Below are 17,810 nucleotides of genomic sequence, written 5' to 3'. Positions count from 1 at the left end.
CTTTAAGTACTCAAGGATTTGGTGATAATGCGCGGAACAGCACCTGTGCATTGTTCAAATCGTGTAGATTTGCAGCTGTATTTAACTGCATGCTTTGTGGGTGCGCCGGCTTACGCAAAAAGAGCCAAGAATAAAAACAAGGATCTGTGCTAATGTATCCGATAAAGTTCAAAGAAATTTGACATTTTTGGAGAGCTTCGCATCATGGTTGCCTCATTGTGCTGAAGGTTCGTTCGTCTGTCCGTGGCTACTTGCTGTAAATTTTTGGCTATTTCTGCACCACGTACGGACCTTCAGCACCGAGCTTTCCGATTGTCTGCATTGTGCACTGCCAGAGAGCGCACGTCACCGAATGTCGGTTGATCTGGAGGAAGAACACCGGAAATAACTGACCACGCCCTACACACGTTGCCAGCGAACGCGTCAGAAACAACATACGGTGGCGGATCTGCATTGTCAGTACGCGCACAGGCGCCAAGGGAAATGGACGAACCTGCTATCCCTCCGACGTATCTCGGGCCCGATAATAAATAGTTCAGTGTAGTGCTTCTGTGCTTCTGTCGCATTCGATGTGACTGCAGCATTTATTTGTACTGCCACGTCGCACGCGGCAGCCAAGACGAAGGCTTGCAGCGGGGAATGCGAGCGATGGTGCGCAACCACTTAATGAAGCTCATTAGGTAATGCTCGAGGGAAGTACCTGTACGGTCCAAAGGATTGAGAAATCTGCCCTTGCAAGGAATTCCATTGTTGCCATATTCTGTTCTGCTTCCGACAAAGGGCTCGGCGACAGCGTAATTTGAAACGTAGGGTTTACTATTTATTGCGACGGCCTTTAAAAGGCTTCGAAAAACAATATCCATTCTCTTCACGTACTTCTTATGAGTGCTCTCCAGTTGGTTTGACAAGTGACCCACCTACCTATATGTTTCGGCTGTGAGGGTCTCTTAGTTGGTATCTTGTGAACTTTCTTTTTATCAGTTCGACAAAAGGGTTGCAAAGCATGGTTGTAAACAAGAAATGACACTACTAATTTACTATTATTTATTTCCAACACTGTAGGCCTTGCGGGCTGTTACAGTGGCGGGGAAAGTGGTTTTCAGCAAACATGTAAGGCCAGTTCCGCATTAAAGAAACAATGCATTCAGGAAATAATTTATTGAAACGACAGCCCCAAGCTATGATTTCAACGCAACAACCCTTTCAATAGGCACTGACGCATCAAAAAGTGATTGCGCCTCTGAAATATTACGCAGGATTCTTGGAAAACTTTCTAAAAAAGTGAGGGCGAAAGCCCAGTTGGACCCCCCGTTGATCTGCTGTTGAGCCTGAGCTTTTCGGCTGCGCCCGTTATCACTTGACCAGACCCCTGCGGAGGGTGCTGTTCATGGACAGCACCCTCCGCAGCTCGCTCCGCTCGCTCGCCATCGCCAGGAGACTTCGGTTCGCCTCTCAAGGCGGCTAATATTGCACGTGCGGCAGCAGCCTGCCCTGATTTGGCGCTGTTGTTTCCGCTTCCCCGCGTGCTGCGTCGCCCTTTCTCAGAGCCGCCCTCCTCCGACCCTTCTCCCGCACTGCTGAGTTCCCTCTCCAGGAACGCCATCCCCGGCTTGCGCTCGCTCCGACACAACTTCAGCGTTTCTTGCACCACCGATTTTCTGCACCTCACAACCCGCGTGCTTGAAACATGTAGCTGTAAGGCTCTCAGCTTAAAATGACCTATTTGTCTATGTGCTCACGCCGACGCCGGACTTGCGTAGAACGGGTAATGTAAGGCTGCCTGCAACCTTAAGAAGCTATTTTCTTCCGTCACGTAGTTCTTAGGAGCGCATAAATATTCCGTTTGGTTTGACAAGTAACTCACAAACGCCGCACATAAACGTACCGGAAGCAGGCCATGAGCTCCGCAGAAGCTGGATTGCTCCTATCACTCAGCACACTTGCGCAAGTGCTGCCACTTCCACAGCCTCAGGCTCATTGTATTAGCCCATGAAGGGGCTGCACAGCGTGGACTACCGGACTAGAATGTCCACCCATCGCCTACGGTAGCACTCAATGCGATAATAATAATAAAAAAAAACGTTTTCCATTCCATTCCATTCCATTAGAAGAGGCCGTGAGGTCACCTCTACTGAAGCCGCAAACGCCGTTTTAGGCGGCCGCCTCTTTTGCTAGTATTTTGTGTCCACTTGCCTCCTCCGCTACCTTTTATCGCTCCACTGATGTATGCTTCTTCTACGCCTGCCGACCATTGGATACAGCTTGGGTTGCGCCGTAACCGGCGGACGAGAGCACTATAAGCAAGGGGACCGGCCTTCGCCGCCGCTGCTGCGACGAGGTTGCTGGTAGCTTCTTGAGAGCGTGAAAAAAGCCGCGTGACTTTCTCCGCACTTGTTCCAACGTGCCGGTGGCCACCTAACTAATCTTTCCTTCCTCCCTATATTAGCCTTTCCACGTGGTTAAAATTCCGCATGATTTCTCAGCTGCCCGGACGTTTGCTCCTACGAAACGACGATTTCGGCGCTGTCATTGATGTGGTCCTTGATTGGTGATCGATTCGGTGTGTCATCCAGGCAGAGTGCCGTATCGCTAGCAGTAAGGCACTCTGTGTCCATGTAAAACCGCGATTGGGCGCTGCAACGAAAGAAACCTTTGCCTGCGAGCAAGCCGCCGGCCATCTTTCGATGTTTTGCACATTGTTGCCGGAGTGCTCCACAAACTTGGATCATTATTGGTGTTTATTGACTGTTTAATGTCTTCTTTTCAGGCCACACTCAGCATCTCGAGAACAGCTTCGCTGGGGAATACTCTGTGGGAGGGATCTCGCTGTCGTTCTACGCCGGCCTTTTCGCTTTCGGCGGTTGGTGAGTAAATTTACAGTATTGGTTAGTGGAAGCTTAGGTTAGTGGAAATATTTTTTGCGGTGGATTTTTTCCAAAATATTAATGGCTGGAATCATAACTGCAAACATCAACCCGATAGAAAAAAAATGTAGGCCGTTTCCCATCTGCCGTTTCCCGTATTCAATGGGAGAAATAAACGTTTTTTCTTCCTTTTTGGCCACTCTTGGCCAATATCCCTAAATGGGTGTGCTTGGCATGATAAACGTGCGCCGGTGACGCTGAGCGGTCGCCGTGAGGCAGGCACACACGAGCGCTCGGCATTTTCTTGGGTTTTTTTTAACTACCGGGTGGTCGCCGCAATTTTAGCCAATCTCCCTAAGTGGGTATGCTTGGCTTTACAAACGTGCGCCGGGCACGAGGGTGGTCGCCGCTAGCCGCGCACACACGAGCGGTTGGCATTTTCTTGTTGTTTTTTTTTAACTGCCGGGCGGTCGCCGCGAGGAACGCGCTCACGTGCGCTCGGCATTTTCTTGGTATTTTTAAATGTGCACTAACGATTTGCTCAACATGTTTGCTGTTAAAATGGGTACTTATGAAGCGAACGAAAGCAATGGGCGCATTTGAGCAGTTTATACATCATTGAACGGTACCGCATGTATGTCCTTGCGCGGTTTGTTCAATTAAAAAGAATTGTTGAGCATTCAAGTGGGCGGCCTTCTCAGTCCAGAAAGCCACGGCCAGCACAGCAGCCTGAGCGCGAGCGATGAGGGTTCCTGGTCCTCGCGCTATGAACTGGCCAGCTCGTGCTCCCCCTGCTCAGGGGAAGGGGAAGGGAGGGGATTGTGTCTAAGAAAAAAAAAATTGAAGCTTACAGTGCTTAATCACTGTCCAGTGTTTTGCGTCATATAGTTTCAGCTCTCGCTTGGTGCGTTATTTCCATCGAAGGAAGAATGGCCTGGGGTCCACACAGTCTTGGGGGGGGATCCTTGAATTAGGTTAACATCTTGCTCAGGGTGAGCACTTGCGGCAGGCCTGTTGTGAGTCTGTGAGGATTGCCATGTAGTCGGAGGAAGCCCTTGTGGTGCGTGCGTGTGGAAGGGGTAGTGGTAAACGGGCAGTTTACGGAGCGACGTCCATGTATAGGGTGCGGAAATTATCATTTCCATGTTTTTTCGGAGCATGATCGAAGACGACGAGAAAGACAGCTAGTTGCGACGGAGAGGCCGAGCTCGCGTCTCGCGGCACGAGGATCGCCCCTCGCGCAGTACAGCTTCGGGCGCCGGCCTGTGTGACATGCAAATAAATTCTCGTCCCACTTTTGTTCCGTCCGCAACGAGCGTCATTTCTCGGTTCTCGCTACGCCTGCTCTCAGCATGGGGTGCACGGTTAGGTTTGGTATTGTGCTCGGAGATGAGTGACGCGGGCTTGTCTTCTGCCTTCAAGAAAGGCTGCATGTGCTTGATGATGGGAGGTGCGAAGATACGAGTGGGAAGCGATACGCTGGAGGGCGTCGAAAGGCGGAGGTGCGACTTTGCCCAGTTTGTGCAGCAGCGTGCGGCTTCTAGGGGTGAAGGCAAGGCGAGTGAGTTGCAGGACCCTCTGTGCTTCGAGGAGTTCAGAAAGGGGATTGTGAATACCCACTTGCAGAAGGCGGGCATTAAGAGTGAAGGCGGGAAGGCCCAGGACGATTATGTACGATTTCGTGATTATGGTGTCTAATTTGGCATGTTTCTTTGGTTTGAGGCTGACGCACGGAGTACCATGTGTGATGCAGCTTAGCAGTATGGCGTGGACAAGGCGGCATGTGTCTGGTTCTTTTAGGCCATGGCGCTAGGTGCAGATTGTTCTGATGAGATCTGTGAGCTGAGTGACTGTGGCATGAAATTGCAGGAGAATCGCCGCCCCAGAGCCGTCATAGAGCGTCACACCAAGTTTATGGAGTGAAGGCACTTGGGGAACGGTTGTGGAGGAGATCGTAACAGAAGGGTCCGGAGTGAGGTTTGGCGGTCAGCCTCCGGTGCGGTCGCGAAAAACGACATTTCATTTGGCGAGACAAGAAAACCGATGCCATGGTGCAGGAAGTCTTTTCTATTACATAGCCAGTACTGCACCAGGACCTGCAAGTTCAGTATGGGTTCCCAAAAGAATTCACTGGACATTGAGTTCTGTGTGCGTGATTATTTTCTGAACCGTTTAAATCTAAAGAGGACAAAATCGCCTCGCAATGTAATAAAGTATGCACCAGCACGGCTCATTTTGCAGTTTTGTACTGTAGAATTCATGGAGTGAGAAGGGGAACTTCAGAACTATAAGGCCTAATTACCACTTTTGTTCACTACTGTACCTGTGTCAGTGTATGCGTCTGCGTAGGGCTGTCTCCATTCTGTGCCTAATATACCTGGCTAAGTGCAGTTGGTTCCTTACGTTGCGCAAAGTCTTCATAAAAAACAATTTTGTTGCTGAGCCTAAATCATCGTTGTGTTATTTTGTATCTCCAGGAACTACTTGAATTACGTCTCCGAAGAGCTGAAAGATCCTAACAAGTGAGTATATTTTTTCGTCCAGTTTAACATTGAATATTGTGTGGCATTCCTAGTAATACAAGTGGTAGTGTTGACTAGCAACTTTTAGAGGAAGTTCTCATTCGAGTCAGATTTGTCACTTCCGCGGAAACGCATTGTAGCGCATTGTACCGGCGGAACATCAGCATTTGTCTCGTCCTTTTTTCCTAACGTATGGAACGCTTTACCAGCCGACATCGCTACAAACGATTTAGCGATAAACTAGAAAAGTTGTTCGCATGATGTATTAACAATGAAATTCTACTGTTCTGACTTGACTTGATGATCCTATTGATGCTTCAACTGCTTTTTGTATTTTAGAATTCTGTTCGCTTGGCTTCACTGCTACCTTTGTACATTTTTTTTGTGTAATTTTTATTTAAGGTATTCTTTGTTTTGCATTTTCCGGCTTTCACGTTCTTGTTTATTGCCTGTTTTGTTCAATAGTACTCCTGGAAACCCTGTTATCTCCCCCACCCCCCACCCCCTTATGTAATGCCTCCGGGCCCTCAAGGGTATAAAAATGAAATTAAATGAAATGAAAAGCAGTAACCGATCGCTAACCCACAATGCGGTTGTTGTTATGTTAAATCTTATTCAAAAAAGGAAGGTCGTGGACCACATGGGGGGAGTTCATAGATCAAAGAGGTTCGTAGGGCATGAGTTGGTGTTTGTCGAGAGGCGGCAACAATTTTTTTTCCCAGAGGGCTTGCCCAAAACTGAATGGTTCATTCACTGGTGGAGGCCATCGCTATATAACTCCCATAAGACACCTCTTAGTGGTGAACTGTATAATCAGGTTGATGGTGCGTTCATCTAATGTACACAAATGGATCGATATGGGTTGAGGGACCTGGGTGTAGGGGAAACTGCGGTATCGTGAACTAGCCCCGATATAATTCAACAACATTAAAATGCATTCGGCATGTTGCCATTTATGCACGATTCCAAGTGGTTTTGTCTCAACTCTTAGGGGCATAACTATGACAAAGACGACCGAGTTTTGACAGGCATCCGAGAGCTTCTTTTGTAATATGTAACCAAGGACGCTAGTAAAACACGTGTTCACTTACTCAAAAAAATATGTATGGTAGCGAAATTACAGTCCTTTTTGTTTAATATAAAATCTGAACAGAGAACGTGAAAATTAAGTTGTCTTGCCCGAGTTTATCTATGAAGTGCGAGAACAACTCATATCATTTGAATATATGAAGGCACCTTGATGTGGTGTGAAACCGTATTTATTGGTCGCTGGTATGTCCATAATCAATGCGATTCCGTAATAATTTTCTAGAACATTTAAATTGCTGAAAACAGCTCAAATCTTGCTTTTCCAGGAACCTCCCGCGGGCTATCTACATTGGTATCACCCTCGTCACTGTCGTTTACGTCCTGGCCAACGTAGCCTACTTTACAGCTGTGTCCCCACAGGAAATGCTTGCTTCACCAGCCGTTGCTGTGGTGAGTATACCAAGCATTCTCGTAATCTAGCCGTTCTTGCCTGTCATACTAACGTGTGACGAGTGAACTCCGAGCTACGCCGAGGCTGTCGTTTAGATCAAGATGCTACCATATAGGACAGGTTAAAAGGAGGTATAAGCTTCTAAGTCGTCAGATAAACATCACATTTCACCCGCTGAGCCAGCTTACCAGTAACCACAGCGGCGACTTGCAATAACAGAGTTATTTGAAGCGCAGCCACCATTTATACCGGATGACTCGTAAAATGCAAAGACAATTAAGCATACCCGGCTTCATAGAATGGGTGAGAGGTATCAAAATCGATCTTGCGAATATTGCTGTTTCCCAGGAGGAAGACAGCGGGTCTGCACAGATTTGTGGGGAATCAAAAATAAAGAAACTTAATGGGGCAATGAGCCCGCTATAGCCGTCTGTCCAGAGAGTGATGAAGGTCAGCGTCACGTAAAGGGCAGAGGTTTACGACGCCGCACACAGAACTGTTCTTCAGAGCGGTGCTATGAGGTGTCTCAGCTGTTCTTAAACATGAAATGTGGCCACAACGATAGCACCTGCAAAGGAGGTGTTCGCAATACGCCGCAAGAAGGGTTTGGAATCGGTCCTTCCGCCGTAGTTCATTCGACCTTAGCGAAGACACATTTCAAGCCGACAATCTTGAGGCACTGTTCCGAACTGCCTTACGAGGGGCGTGGAGGACGGCCCTCCCGCGGCACCTTCTACCTGCGCCACGATACGCTTGAAGTCGATGGTCCCGAGGTGCTTTTTCGAACCGCACGGGGGGCGTGCGGACTCGGGCCTCAAACGACGTTAGTAGCATGGACACGATGGTCCGCAGACGCTGTTCCAAACAGCCGCACAAGGGGCATGCAAAATAGGTCCTCCCGCGGTACCGTCTTCGACCTTCGCGACCAGACGCTTGACGTCGATGGTTCGGAAGCACCGTTCCGAACCGCCGCACGGTGGGCGTGCGGAAGCGGTCTTCCCGCGGTGCCTTCTTCAATCTCTACGACCAGACGCTTGAAGACGATGGTCCTCAGGCGCTCTGCCGAACTGCCGCAAGGACGGAGGGGTGGAAGGTACGGAATCGTTCCTGCAATACGTTCTTCGACCTTCGCGAGCAGACGCTTGATATCGGTTCTCGCGCGGTACCTCCGATCTGCGACAGGGCGCTTTAAGTCGATGGTCTAGACGCGCTGCCCAGAACCGTCGTGCGGGGCGGCGGGTGTGCGAGATCGTTCTTCCCGCGGTACCTTCTTCGACCTTCGCGACAAGACGATTGAAGACGATCGTCCGGAAACGCTGTTTCTAACTGCCAAAAGGGGCGGGTGCGGAATCAGTACTTCCCACGGGGTACATGCTAAGTCTTTCTGGCACTTTCTGAAGGAACTTGCTTTCTGAGATTGGTCTAGCTGCCGTTCCACTGTGCAGTCCTTGAACCCAGCTCTTCTCTGGGTTGAATCCAAGGGTAGCTAATAAACGTTGGTGGCGCGCACGCACAGTGAAACCACGTTGGGTGCGATCCTTTCGTCTCCCAGGACTTCGCACCCTCCGAGCATGGACCGCGCCTTCTAGAAGCAGTCAGCTCGTGTTCGGAACGTCGCGAGCTGAGCTCACAGTTTACGAAATATGACGATGATCATAATGATGACGTTAAAGTGGAAAAAAATTCAGCGAAGCTTGCACTCGCGTTGAAGACTTGAATGGCGAAGCTGTTGGAGGTGAGCATTGCCGGACACACAGTAAAGTTTCAGTATCATTGTTTATTTTGCCTAGTTGCGGTGCTAGTAATCGTCGTCGTATGAAGCGGTCGTCATATGCAGCCGTCATCATATGCAGCAGTCGTCTTCTTCGCTGCGAGTGGTGGATGCAAAGTCATCCTTAGCATTGGAGACTTCCATCAGCTCTTTGTCGTCGACTAGAGGCAGCGCTGACGGGATCTGCAAGTCGTCTCGGGAAGAGTTGGCACACTCGTAGCCATGTCTCCAATTATCCATAATGGCTTCTAGAGAATGCGGCGGCCGCGGTGACCTCTCCCAAGCAGGGTCTTTTCATCTTTAGCATTGGCGCTGGAGTTTTTGTTTTACATGCGTGGTAGCGCTTGACGACAGCGCTGGAGATTTTTTTTTTTTTATTTTTTAGCTAAAGCCACTAAAGCTAAAGCGCGAGCCGGGGACTCGGCGGGCACCGCGAAGCACGCGCTCACAAGCGCTCGTCATGTTGTCGCTCGTCGGGTTTTTTGCCAGTTTTTTTTTTTTTTTTTTGCTAAAGCCACTGCGCGTGCGAGGGCACTCGGCGGTCGCCGCGAGGCACGCACTCACGAGCGCTACACATTTTCTTGGTATTTTTTTCTGCAACGGCGAACTTATGGCCACAACAGCTCGGCTGCTAAAAGGCAAAGGAGAGGAAAGCGGTGGGAAAACTGGGAATAAATTAAATGATAAAACAAGAAAAGTAGGGGAAGAAACGAAATGACAAAAACAGGCGACAGCCATTAGACGACTAATCGCGAAGCGGTAGCGGCATAGAGTTTCTTACTCTATGACAGAAACGGGAGGATTTCGGCTTCCTTGTAGCTCGTAAACGCGTGCATGCATAGTGAAGAAAGCATGAAGAAAGCAAATCCCAAAAACCGCTTAAGAATCCAGTTGTCATGCCAAGCCCAAGCCAAAAAGGATGTTCTCCATGGAGGAAAGCTTTGCTCCATGATGTTCTCCCATGAACCGCCCCCACGACGACATGGCTTAGGAGGCGTCTTAGGAGGCGTCTTATAGTATACTTACTAAGAAACTCTATGGGTAGCGGTATTTGACGCGCTGCAGATATGCATCTCGTCACTCCATGGCTGAGGTGGCTGCCTCGCACCGCAGCACGCCGTTAACTTCAACAGCATTCGGTCGGCGGTGTTTGGCATTCAGTACGCCATACTACTGTGCAGAAGAAAATTGACTTTTTTTCGCCTCTTGGGGTTTACATCTGATCTAAAAGTGTTCGACGCGTATAACGAAGTGACACGTATAACGAACTTATCGCTGTCCCACACTTCAGCAGGCGCCAGCGTTCACAACTACTGCCGTCTGGTGCAACGTTACTAATCTGGTGTAGGTCTAGATAAAACCAGCGGTGCACGTGTTCGGATGAGACGCAGGCGCAGCGCGCGGAGACATGAAAGAGGACCGTCACTGTCCGGCTGGTGTAGCAGTCAATACGGCCTTTTTTTTTTTTTTTTTTTTTTCGCTACATGGGGCTTCACTGGTCCGGCTAGCCTACTTGCCGCAACTGAACACGGGCAATTACCACTGACAACGAGAAGTATCACCCGCAGCCGTTGAAACTACGCAACAAGTGAGCGTGGCAGCACGCACGGCGGGCTACGCTGGCCGGATTGAAGACTTTGGCTGGAACGGCGATCCATGGAGTTCGTGGTACAGACGTCTGCAGTTTTACTTTGAAGCTAACTACGTCACCCATGCAGAGAAGCAATGTGCACACATACTCATTCATTCCTGCGCTAGCGTGTGAGATCGACTGTCTGCGCGCTATTGCAACCTCACACGCCGAATCAAGTTGCTTTTTGCGGTGTTCGTCTGAAGGGTACCGTGGTGCGATATTTCTAGCGTCGGGATCAACTGCGCGGCGAATCAGTGAGTGCGTATATACAACGGCTCTTTGTAAGCTTTCCGCTAGCTGCCACTTTGGAACTCTTCCTGATGTAACTACAACACCTGTGGTGCTGCCGACCGAGACGAAAGGGACTTTATCGCCGGCACGCGGAGTGGCTACGGTGATGAACCTGACGCTGCCTCCGCTGAAGTCTTGATGCGCGGCAGATTTAATCGTGGCCTCCGCGATGAACAGCTAGCTAGCTCGCGGGCCCCGTGAAGGGCGTGGTTCGCCAGCAGCAGAGCATCAAAGGAAAACATACGGAAGTCAGCAACAGTGGTGTAGCGTCTGGAACGATGCACAGGAAAACAATGCACGATGGTGCTGGCGCTGCACGAGGACTTCCCGAAAACGTGCAAGTTCGCTACGGCAGCGTGTAACTTCTGCGGAAAGCGGGGGCACATAGAGGTCACCAAGAAAGGCAGGGAAGCGGTGCCAGCGCAACAACAAAAAAAAAAAAAAAAAAAAAAAAAAACTACTTGGGTGCAGCGCTTGAGTTTCGCGTGATACCCAGTGAGTACTTACCCCCTACTGGAGATAGATGCCGCTGTAAGTTCGAGAGTGATTCGGTTTTTGTTGCAGAATTTTTATCGCGGAACTTTCCCTGCCGTGTTTCCTAGAAGTACACCCTTACTGCAACTAGAGCCACATAGATCAGGTTAGATCAGATCCGCATCAGATTAAGCTTATTTAGTGGCTCTAGTTGCAACTAGGGACGTTCACAAGCATTTGGTCAGGACAGTCCCTGAAGGTTTCAGGAACAGCAACAGTAAATATCGCTCAAAATGACAAAAATCGGGGATCATTGGTTCGGGTTGCAGTTTGCTGGGGCACAACTATAATTTGCCAGTAATGACACCCACGTTGGGTGGCATCCATCTCTTAAATGATAAGTCAATGCATGGTCATACTTGTGTGCTAGTACATCTTTAGTTGACAAAGGGAGCAAAACAAAAGATCATGAGAGCATGGCCTCTGCCTCTTGCAAATAATTCTGCATATAAACAATGATTGACTCTGGAAAAGTGGGGGATACTGGAACAAACACATTGGGTTCTGCCCCTTGTGTGGGTATGCAAGAAAAATAATGATAATCTCCTTCGCAAGTGCTATAGGTGCTTCATTAGAAAGGCTGCAATCAAGACAGCATGTCCCTTTCCCATACCAGAAGGGTTCAGCAGTCTTTGAGGTGCAACCATCTTCAGCACGCTAGACTCACCCCAAGCATTTCAGCAGCATTGCATGATGCTAGCAACAACAGATTCTCCCCATCATACAATTAAGGGACTGTACAAGGTTAAGGGGTTTCTGTTCATTGTTGCAGCAGCCCCTGCCATTCCCCAAAGGTTCATGGGGACAACATGGAGATTGACTAGTGACCCTGTTGATCTCAACAAGATTAATGGTAGTGGTGCCACTGAGGCAGATGAATGACTGGCAGCAGTTTTAGAGACTGTCCAGGGTAAACAGAGATAAACAGAGGTAAACTTTGGCTGAACAAGTTCGTTTCTCACTATCGAAAGTACATTTTCTGGGCTACAAAATTGATACCGACAAGATTCACGCAATGGATGTCTTGTGGTTAGGGCCATCATCGGAGCACCTGCATTGACTAGCAAGCAAACCTTGCAGTCGTTCCTACGCATGCTGGCCTTTTATGACTGTTTCTTGGAGAGAGCTGAAATCGCTTCCTTGCTGGAAGAGAAGGAGAGAGAAAACTTTATTGTGAACAGATGGGTTAACGAGACAGGGTGGCCACCAGGCTGGTGGCGACTAAAGCAGCTCGTTCAACGAAGAGCTCTTGGGTGACCAAGTCTGAGCTGCTCAGCACCTCCTTTCAGTGCTTGCTGCTGGTGATTAGGGTTAAAGGATCTTGAGGGCATTCCTACATGCAATGGGTGAGTGATGCATACACACCACAAAGGGGACATTGTGGAGAGGGGAATTCTGATGGGTGAATATGATGCAGAACGAATCTCATTCAGTAGGCTCCCGTTTGAAGCAGTCTCAATATTCATACTTTATTCTGTGGAAGCGACACATGGGCTTGTGGGTAGGAGAGACGGTAGTGCTCTGGAATGTCGTTAAAAGTAATTAGCTTGTCTCTGTTGGATCTGACACCATGGTGGGGAAGGGGTTTATGCTGACCCGATGCGAAAGCTCTCGGGCCACCATGTGTGCCGTCTCATTCCCCTCTAGCCCTGCACGGGCAGGGGCTCAGATGAGTTCCACTGAGTTAGCGGGTGGATTTTCTAAGAAAATTTGGAGTGCACTCGAGAAAATATTGCCTTGTGTGAAATTTTGAATGGCTAGTTTCAAATCTAAGATTATAATTGTGGGTTGTGGCCGACAAGTAGGACGTAGAGCATTGCAATCTTTCCAAAGCCTAAGCTGGGGAAGCAGTGGAAATGGTGATGGTATTAAATTGGGGTGGAGGGCGAGTGGTTGATAACTGCTACTGCGTGGGCATCTCGATGCCTGTATTCTGTGGCACCAGTGTAGACAATATCAGGTCGGACGGGCAGCTGTTGGGCGGGTGCTCGAGCCTTTTGGGAGTTGTCGTCGTGCGTTGTTAATCAGATGCATACGTCTGGGCAAAGGCTGAATGATAAGGTGCGCTCGGATATTTCTAGGAAGGGAACATGCCATCTGCTACAGGTCTGAGACAGGTATATTCCGCTTAAGTATTTCTCGCCCTGGTGGTGAGTGTTCAAGGAGTTACCGCTGTGAGGAGAGGTGTGCCTCAGTGAGCTCCCCGGCAGTATTGTAGACCCAAAGTTTATTAAGCTGGGCAGTGGAAGCATGCTGAGGTAGGATATCTTGCTGGATGAACTCCTGCAAAAAAAAAAAAATTATCATGAAAATGGCACTAAAGGCGTCAGAACACTTTTTATGAGCTCAGACAGCTGATTGTGAACAAAGTGCACTTTATATCTACCACTAGCCGGTGTGCAACCGCTTCGGCCATGCCTGCGTGTGCCCTGCTTCTCTGATGCCTGTGCTCCAATCGTGCACTTCTGATTTCCTCCGGTTCCATGGGGTGGCAGTAGTCTTTCATGGGTAGTGGAGCATGCTGCGACACAATACACGACATAGAATTGCTTGGCATGTTGCTAAGCTTAACGAAAGGCTACCAATTGTTAAGCCACACATAGACCTAAAAATTGTGATTGGTCAAAATGTTTAACTATAGTAACCGAAGTGAGAAAAAAAAGGCCCAAGAAAAACAACAGCAGTAACTGCTACGTATGTGCTGTACGTTTGGCCTATCATTATGCTTTGGGGACGAGTGTCGTCAATTGGTACCCCCCAGGTTGACAATTGCTTGGCATGCCATTAAACTTAACATTAAAGCTGCCAAACGCAAAGGCTAAACATAATCCTCATAAGGTTGATTAGTCAGGACTCTAGTCAAAGTAATGAATGGATGGAAAAGAAGGAAGACGATACTTTTGTGTCCACATATAAATCCGCAGAAGCGTAGATGTCCTCTGAAACAAGCAGCCGGTCTTGGTTACGCGCAACTGACAACACAGTCATAAATTATCCCCAACTAATGTCGCCATGTTCCCAACAAGTGTACATGGTGGCCCTCGCTTTAAAATGGTCCTAAGCATGCAAATCACTTTTATTTCTCTTTGCAGACGTTCGCACAAAGAACTATTGGCGTTGTTGCGTGGATTATGCCAATATTTGTGAGTTTGTCAACGTTCGGAGGATTGAACGGGATCATGTTCACAATTGCAAGGTGAGTACAAGTGCTTGTTATAGCAATTCGAGCAACATTTGCAAGAGCATTCAGTGAAGAGCTGTCATGAGCCCATGGAATTTACGCTGTTTTATTGAATACTTTTCAGCTGATGTTATTCTGTTGCCTGACGCACTTCCATATTCCAAACGTCATTTTTGGAACGTGTAAAGCAAAGAGCAAACTGTGTTTTTGAGGGAAACCATATGCCGTATCTTTGTCGTGACTAGGCCCATGATGTAATATGTTTGCCGCAGCGATTGATTACTCTTGGGTTGTGGTGAAGCGGACCTCTTGAAATATCCTTGAGTGCAGCTGAGCTGTCCCAAATATGCCAGTAGAATCTAGTGAATTTAACTCAGATTAGAAAAATACGTCTGCTCCTCATGTGTAGCCCATCTTTTGTAATCACATTTATGAGAGCAGAGTTTCTCACAGTTTTTTTCCAAATACAATTATTGCTTCAATAGGTGGGTTCCGTGAGGTGGAGAAGGCGATTTTCTGGGGCTGAGCGTTATTCCTTCTTATAATTCTGTAGATAAAGTTTATATCGTCAAGAACTGTGTGTTGATTGCTGACTGAATGGGTGAAAATATGTGAGCCATTGAGGTAAATTATTTCAGTGTCAACTGAATAGCAAAAAGAGTTACTAAGTTTGGGTACGAAATATTTTTAGCATTACTCAGTACCCATGCTCGGCTAGCATTTCAAATACATTTGAAATAAACCTCATTTGACTCAAAGGAGATACTTCAAGTGGCCTTCGGAAGCTGCCTTGCTCCATTACAGTTTTGATGGCAGTTGAGAGATTTAACAGTCGCTTGCAATGTTGCAGTGTTACTGTGGCCATCAAGTTCCGTTTTCATACCATAGGACAAATTTGGAGCAGAGGTGGTCTCTCGCAGTGAAACCATTGCTACCCACAACTAAAATGAGTTTTAAATGTTGATCGGTGATTTTAGTTTAGAAGCATAAATGGCTCACTGAACAAGAATTCTGCCATCTGTACCACTAATCCATACCAGCTAGTTGTGCACAGAATGGCTGACAGCACAAAGAGAATAAAAGTAAAGTAATTGAGTTGGAAAGAAAATTGTTAAAATTTGGGACTGGACAGAAATGAACTCAGTTGCAAGTTTATCTTGCAGCCCTGGTTGACACCATGGAACTCTGTGGTTCTAGTTGACTAAAGTTGGCCCTAGTGAATGTGTTGTGGCCTTCAACATGGAAAATGTTGACCCTGGTACACACTGCTCAACGTACAATGAGTTTAATGTTGCTTACATGTAGTTAGGCTCAGCATTGAGGCAGCTAAGTGTTAAGGCTGTACACAACATGCCCATTCAGAAATATTCACAGTCAGGTCAAATGACATTTTGTTCGAAGGCATTTGCGGCCCGATACACTGGTGTCTTGAATGCCTTCAAACTGAATCTTCACATATCTGTGCTTGTGTGTGTGGGCGCTTGCAGGCATTCTTAGCTTATATCTAAAGATTAACCCACATTTGTTAGGTCTGGAAATTGGACCTAAACTGCGCTGGTTCCGATACGGGTATGGCAACCATTGGTTCATAACTCCTGTGCTGCTATGCCTGTAAAAGTGACAGGTTTAGTGCACAAGTTGTGTGAGGTATTATGAAACCATGGAGGAGTCTTGAAAAAGTGGTTTTCAGTCCTGTTATTAGCACTCATCAAATTCTGAAATTCAGGAATATCGAATTTCAAGCTATCAAACTATATGCCTGTATCCAAGCAAAAACTGGTGTGTACGTATGTCGTGAAGCATCATCTTTATCATCATCGTGACTACTAATTTGGGGAAAATGATGAGAGAGATCCTGCTGCGTGTAAAAGGCAATGGTGGGTCATCTCGCTCTTCACTAACACGAGGAGCGGAAGCATGGTCCTCTTCCTTATCAGAAAGAGCAGAACCTAAAAAGACAGCAGAATAGAAAGCCCCTTTGAAAAGACAGCAGTATATCACATTTCTTCGCGTATGCAAAATATTTGTCGAAAATTTGCTACCACGGGATTTCATTGTCTCATTCCAAAGGGGAGAGCATTTTGCACGGCGTCACGTCATTGTTGCACACTCGAATTTTTCTTCGTGCTATTATATTGTACAGTGAGGGAGATTGTGCGAGCTGACTAATGCTCGTTTTGAAGAGTGAGGTAAAAACAATGTACTCTTTTAGATGCGGCGTATCTCTTGCTCTGAGGCATGTCCCTCCTGCGTCGTCGGCGGCGGCGGCGGCGTCCGTTCACAGCCCTCTTCCGTTCGCCTCTCCCACAGCTGTGTGCAACACTCTCACTCCGGCGCATTAGTATAACGACAGCTGGCGCGCGCTTCGCTGCGTTAACGCTGCGTTAGCAGCTGCTCCAGTGCACATGTGCGCGCATGCGCGACTCTCCTCCGCGGTCTCCTCTCCTTCAACCCGATGGAAATGCCAATTGAACCCCCAGATGCGCCGCATCACACCAGGGTTCCCTCGCGGGGAGATGGAGGCAATTTTTTTAATACAAGCTTGATGTACCTTGTCGCTGCGTACTTGATGTCTGTAAATATCTTTTCTTGCAATTTATAGATTGTTCTTTATTGGAGCCCTGGAGGGCCATCTCCCCATGATATTTGGAATGATACATACAACCAAGCTTACGCCTACACCTCCCCTTTTATTGTCTGTAAGTACACCGTTTCTGATGTAAGGAAAGTACCGAAAATATACCTGGTATCATATGTAGAGCCTATGTCAGAAGCTCCTGGGCCACAGTACAGTAAAACCTTGTTACAAGAGACACTCAAGGGACCCAAGAAACGTGTCTCTTGTGACCAAGGTCTCTTGTACGCAATGTTGCTAACATGGCGAACATAGGAAAGCCCAGCGTTTATAGAACCGAGGTCAGTTTTAAAACTCTCCGCCTCCGCCATACCAGCAATACGGCGCCCGAGCGACCCACAGCGCCAGGTGGCGTCGCCGTCGCAACCGGCTCCCTTCAGCCGCTGGGGAAGCACGAGCGAAAGCAGCGCGGGCCGCATGTGTACTGCCGTTGCGAGCTTAATCGCGAGATATGCTGATCGCCGTGTTTATAACCTATTATTTACGCTTGTAAGTGGTAAGTCTAGCCACATGTCACCGGAGCTACGGCGCTCAATCGGCGACAACCATTGCGCAGTAGCTGCTCGCATTTCAAAGGCCGCGCGGCTTTGTGGCTGCACTTCCGCGTTCGTTTGCCATTTCACATTACATAATTTACGTTTCTTGTTGAGGCGGCTGCATATTCTAACCCTCTAGGCAGGAAATGTGGCTGGTGCGTTATGCAGAGACATTAGTGAACGCTGGCAAACATTGTCATCATTTCGTTAAAAAAGCTTTATCGGTTGAATAAAAGAACCAAAAAGTGGATATTTTTTTAGTTTCAAGGTAGGAGATATTTTCACGGGATATCCCTCTTAGCGAAAAGAATAGGCTGTCAAGTATCAGCTTCACGTGGTGATGGGGCCGAGAAGGGAATCAAG

The 17,810-nt window shown here is 48.0% G+C and overlaps 1 protein-coding gene across 1 annotated transcript in view; it reads left to right on the top strand.

Moving 5' to 3' along the window:
- Window positions 1-17,810, top strand: part of LOC144155613 (large neutral amino acids transporter small subunit 2-like) — a 109,617-nt gene that overhangs the window by 71,506 nt on the left and 20,301 nt on the right. The window contains exons 3-7 of the mRNA XM_077687157.1: window positions 2,768-2,864; window positions 5,342-5,386; window positions 6,742-6,865; window positions 14,188-14,291; window positions 16,879-16,975. Coding sequence (XP_077543283.1) covers window positions 2,768-2,864; window positions 5,342-5,386; window positions 6,742-6,865; window positions 14,188-14,291; window positions 16,879-16,975 — 467 coding nt within the window. The remainder of the gene's footprint in view (window positions 1-2,767; window positions 2,865-5,341; window positions 5,387-6,741; window positions 6,866-14,187; window positions 14,292-16,878; window positions 16,976-17,810) is intronic.

Source organism: Haemaphysalis longicornis, unplaced genomic scaffold (assembly GCF_048455015.1).
Source record: "Haemaphysalis longicornis isolate Haplotype H1 unplaced genomic scaffold, Haemaphysalis longicornis Haplotype H1 scaffold_1, whole genome shotgun sequence".
Classification (NCBI taxonomy): Eukaryota; Metazoa; Arthropoda; class Arachnida; order Ixodida; family Ixodidae; genus Haemaphysalis; species Haemaphysalis longicornis.
This window is presented reverse-complemented; position numbering and strand designations above follow the sequence as displayed.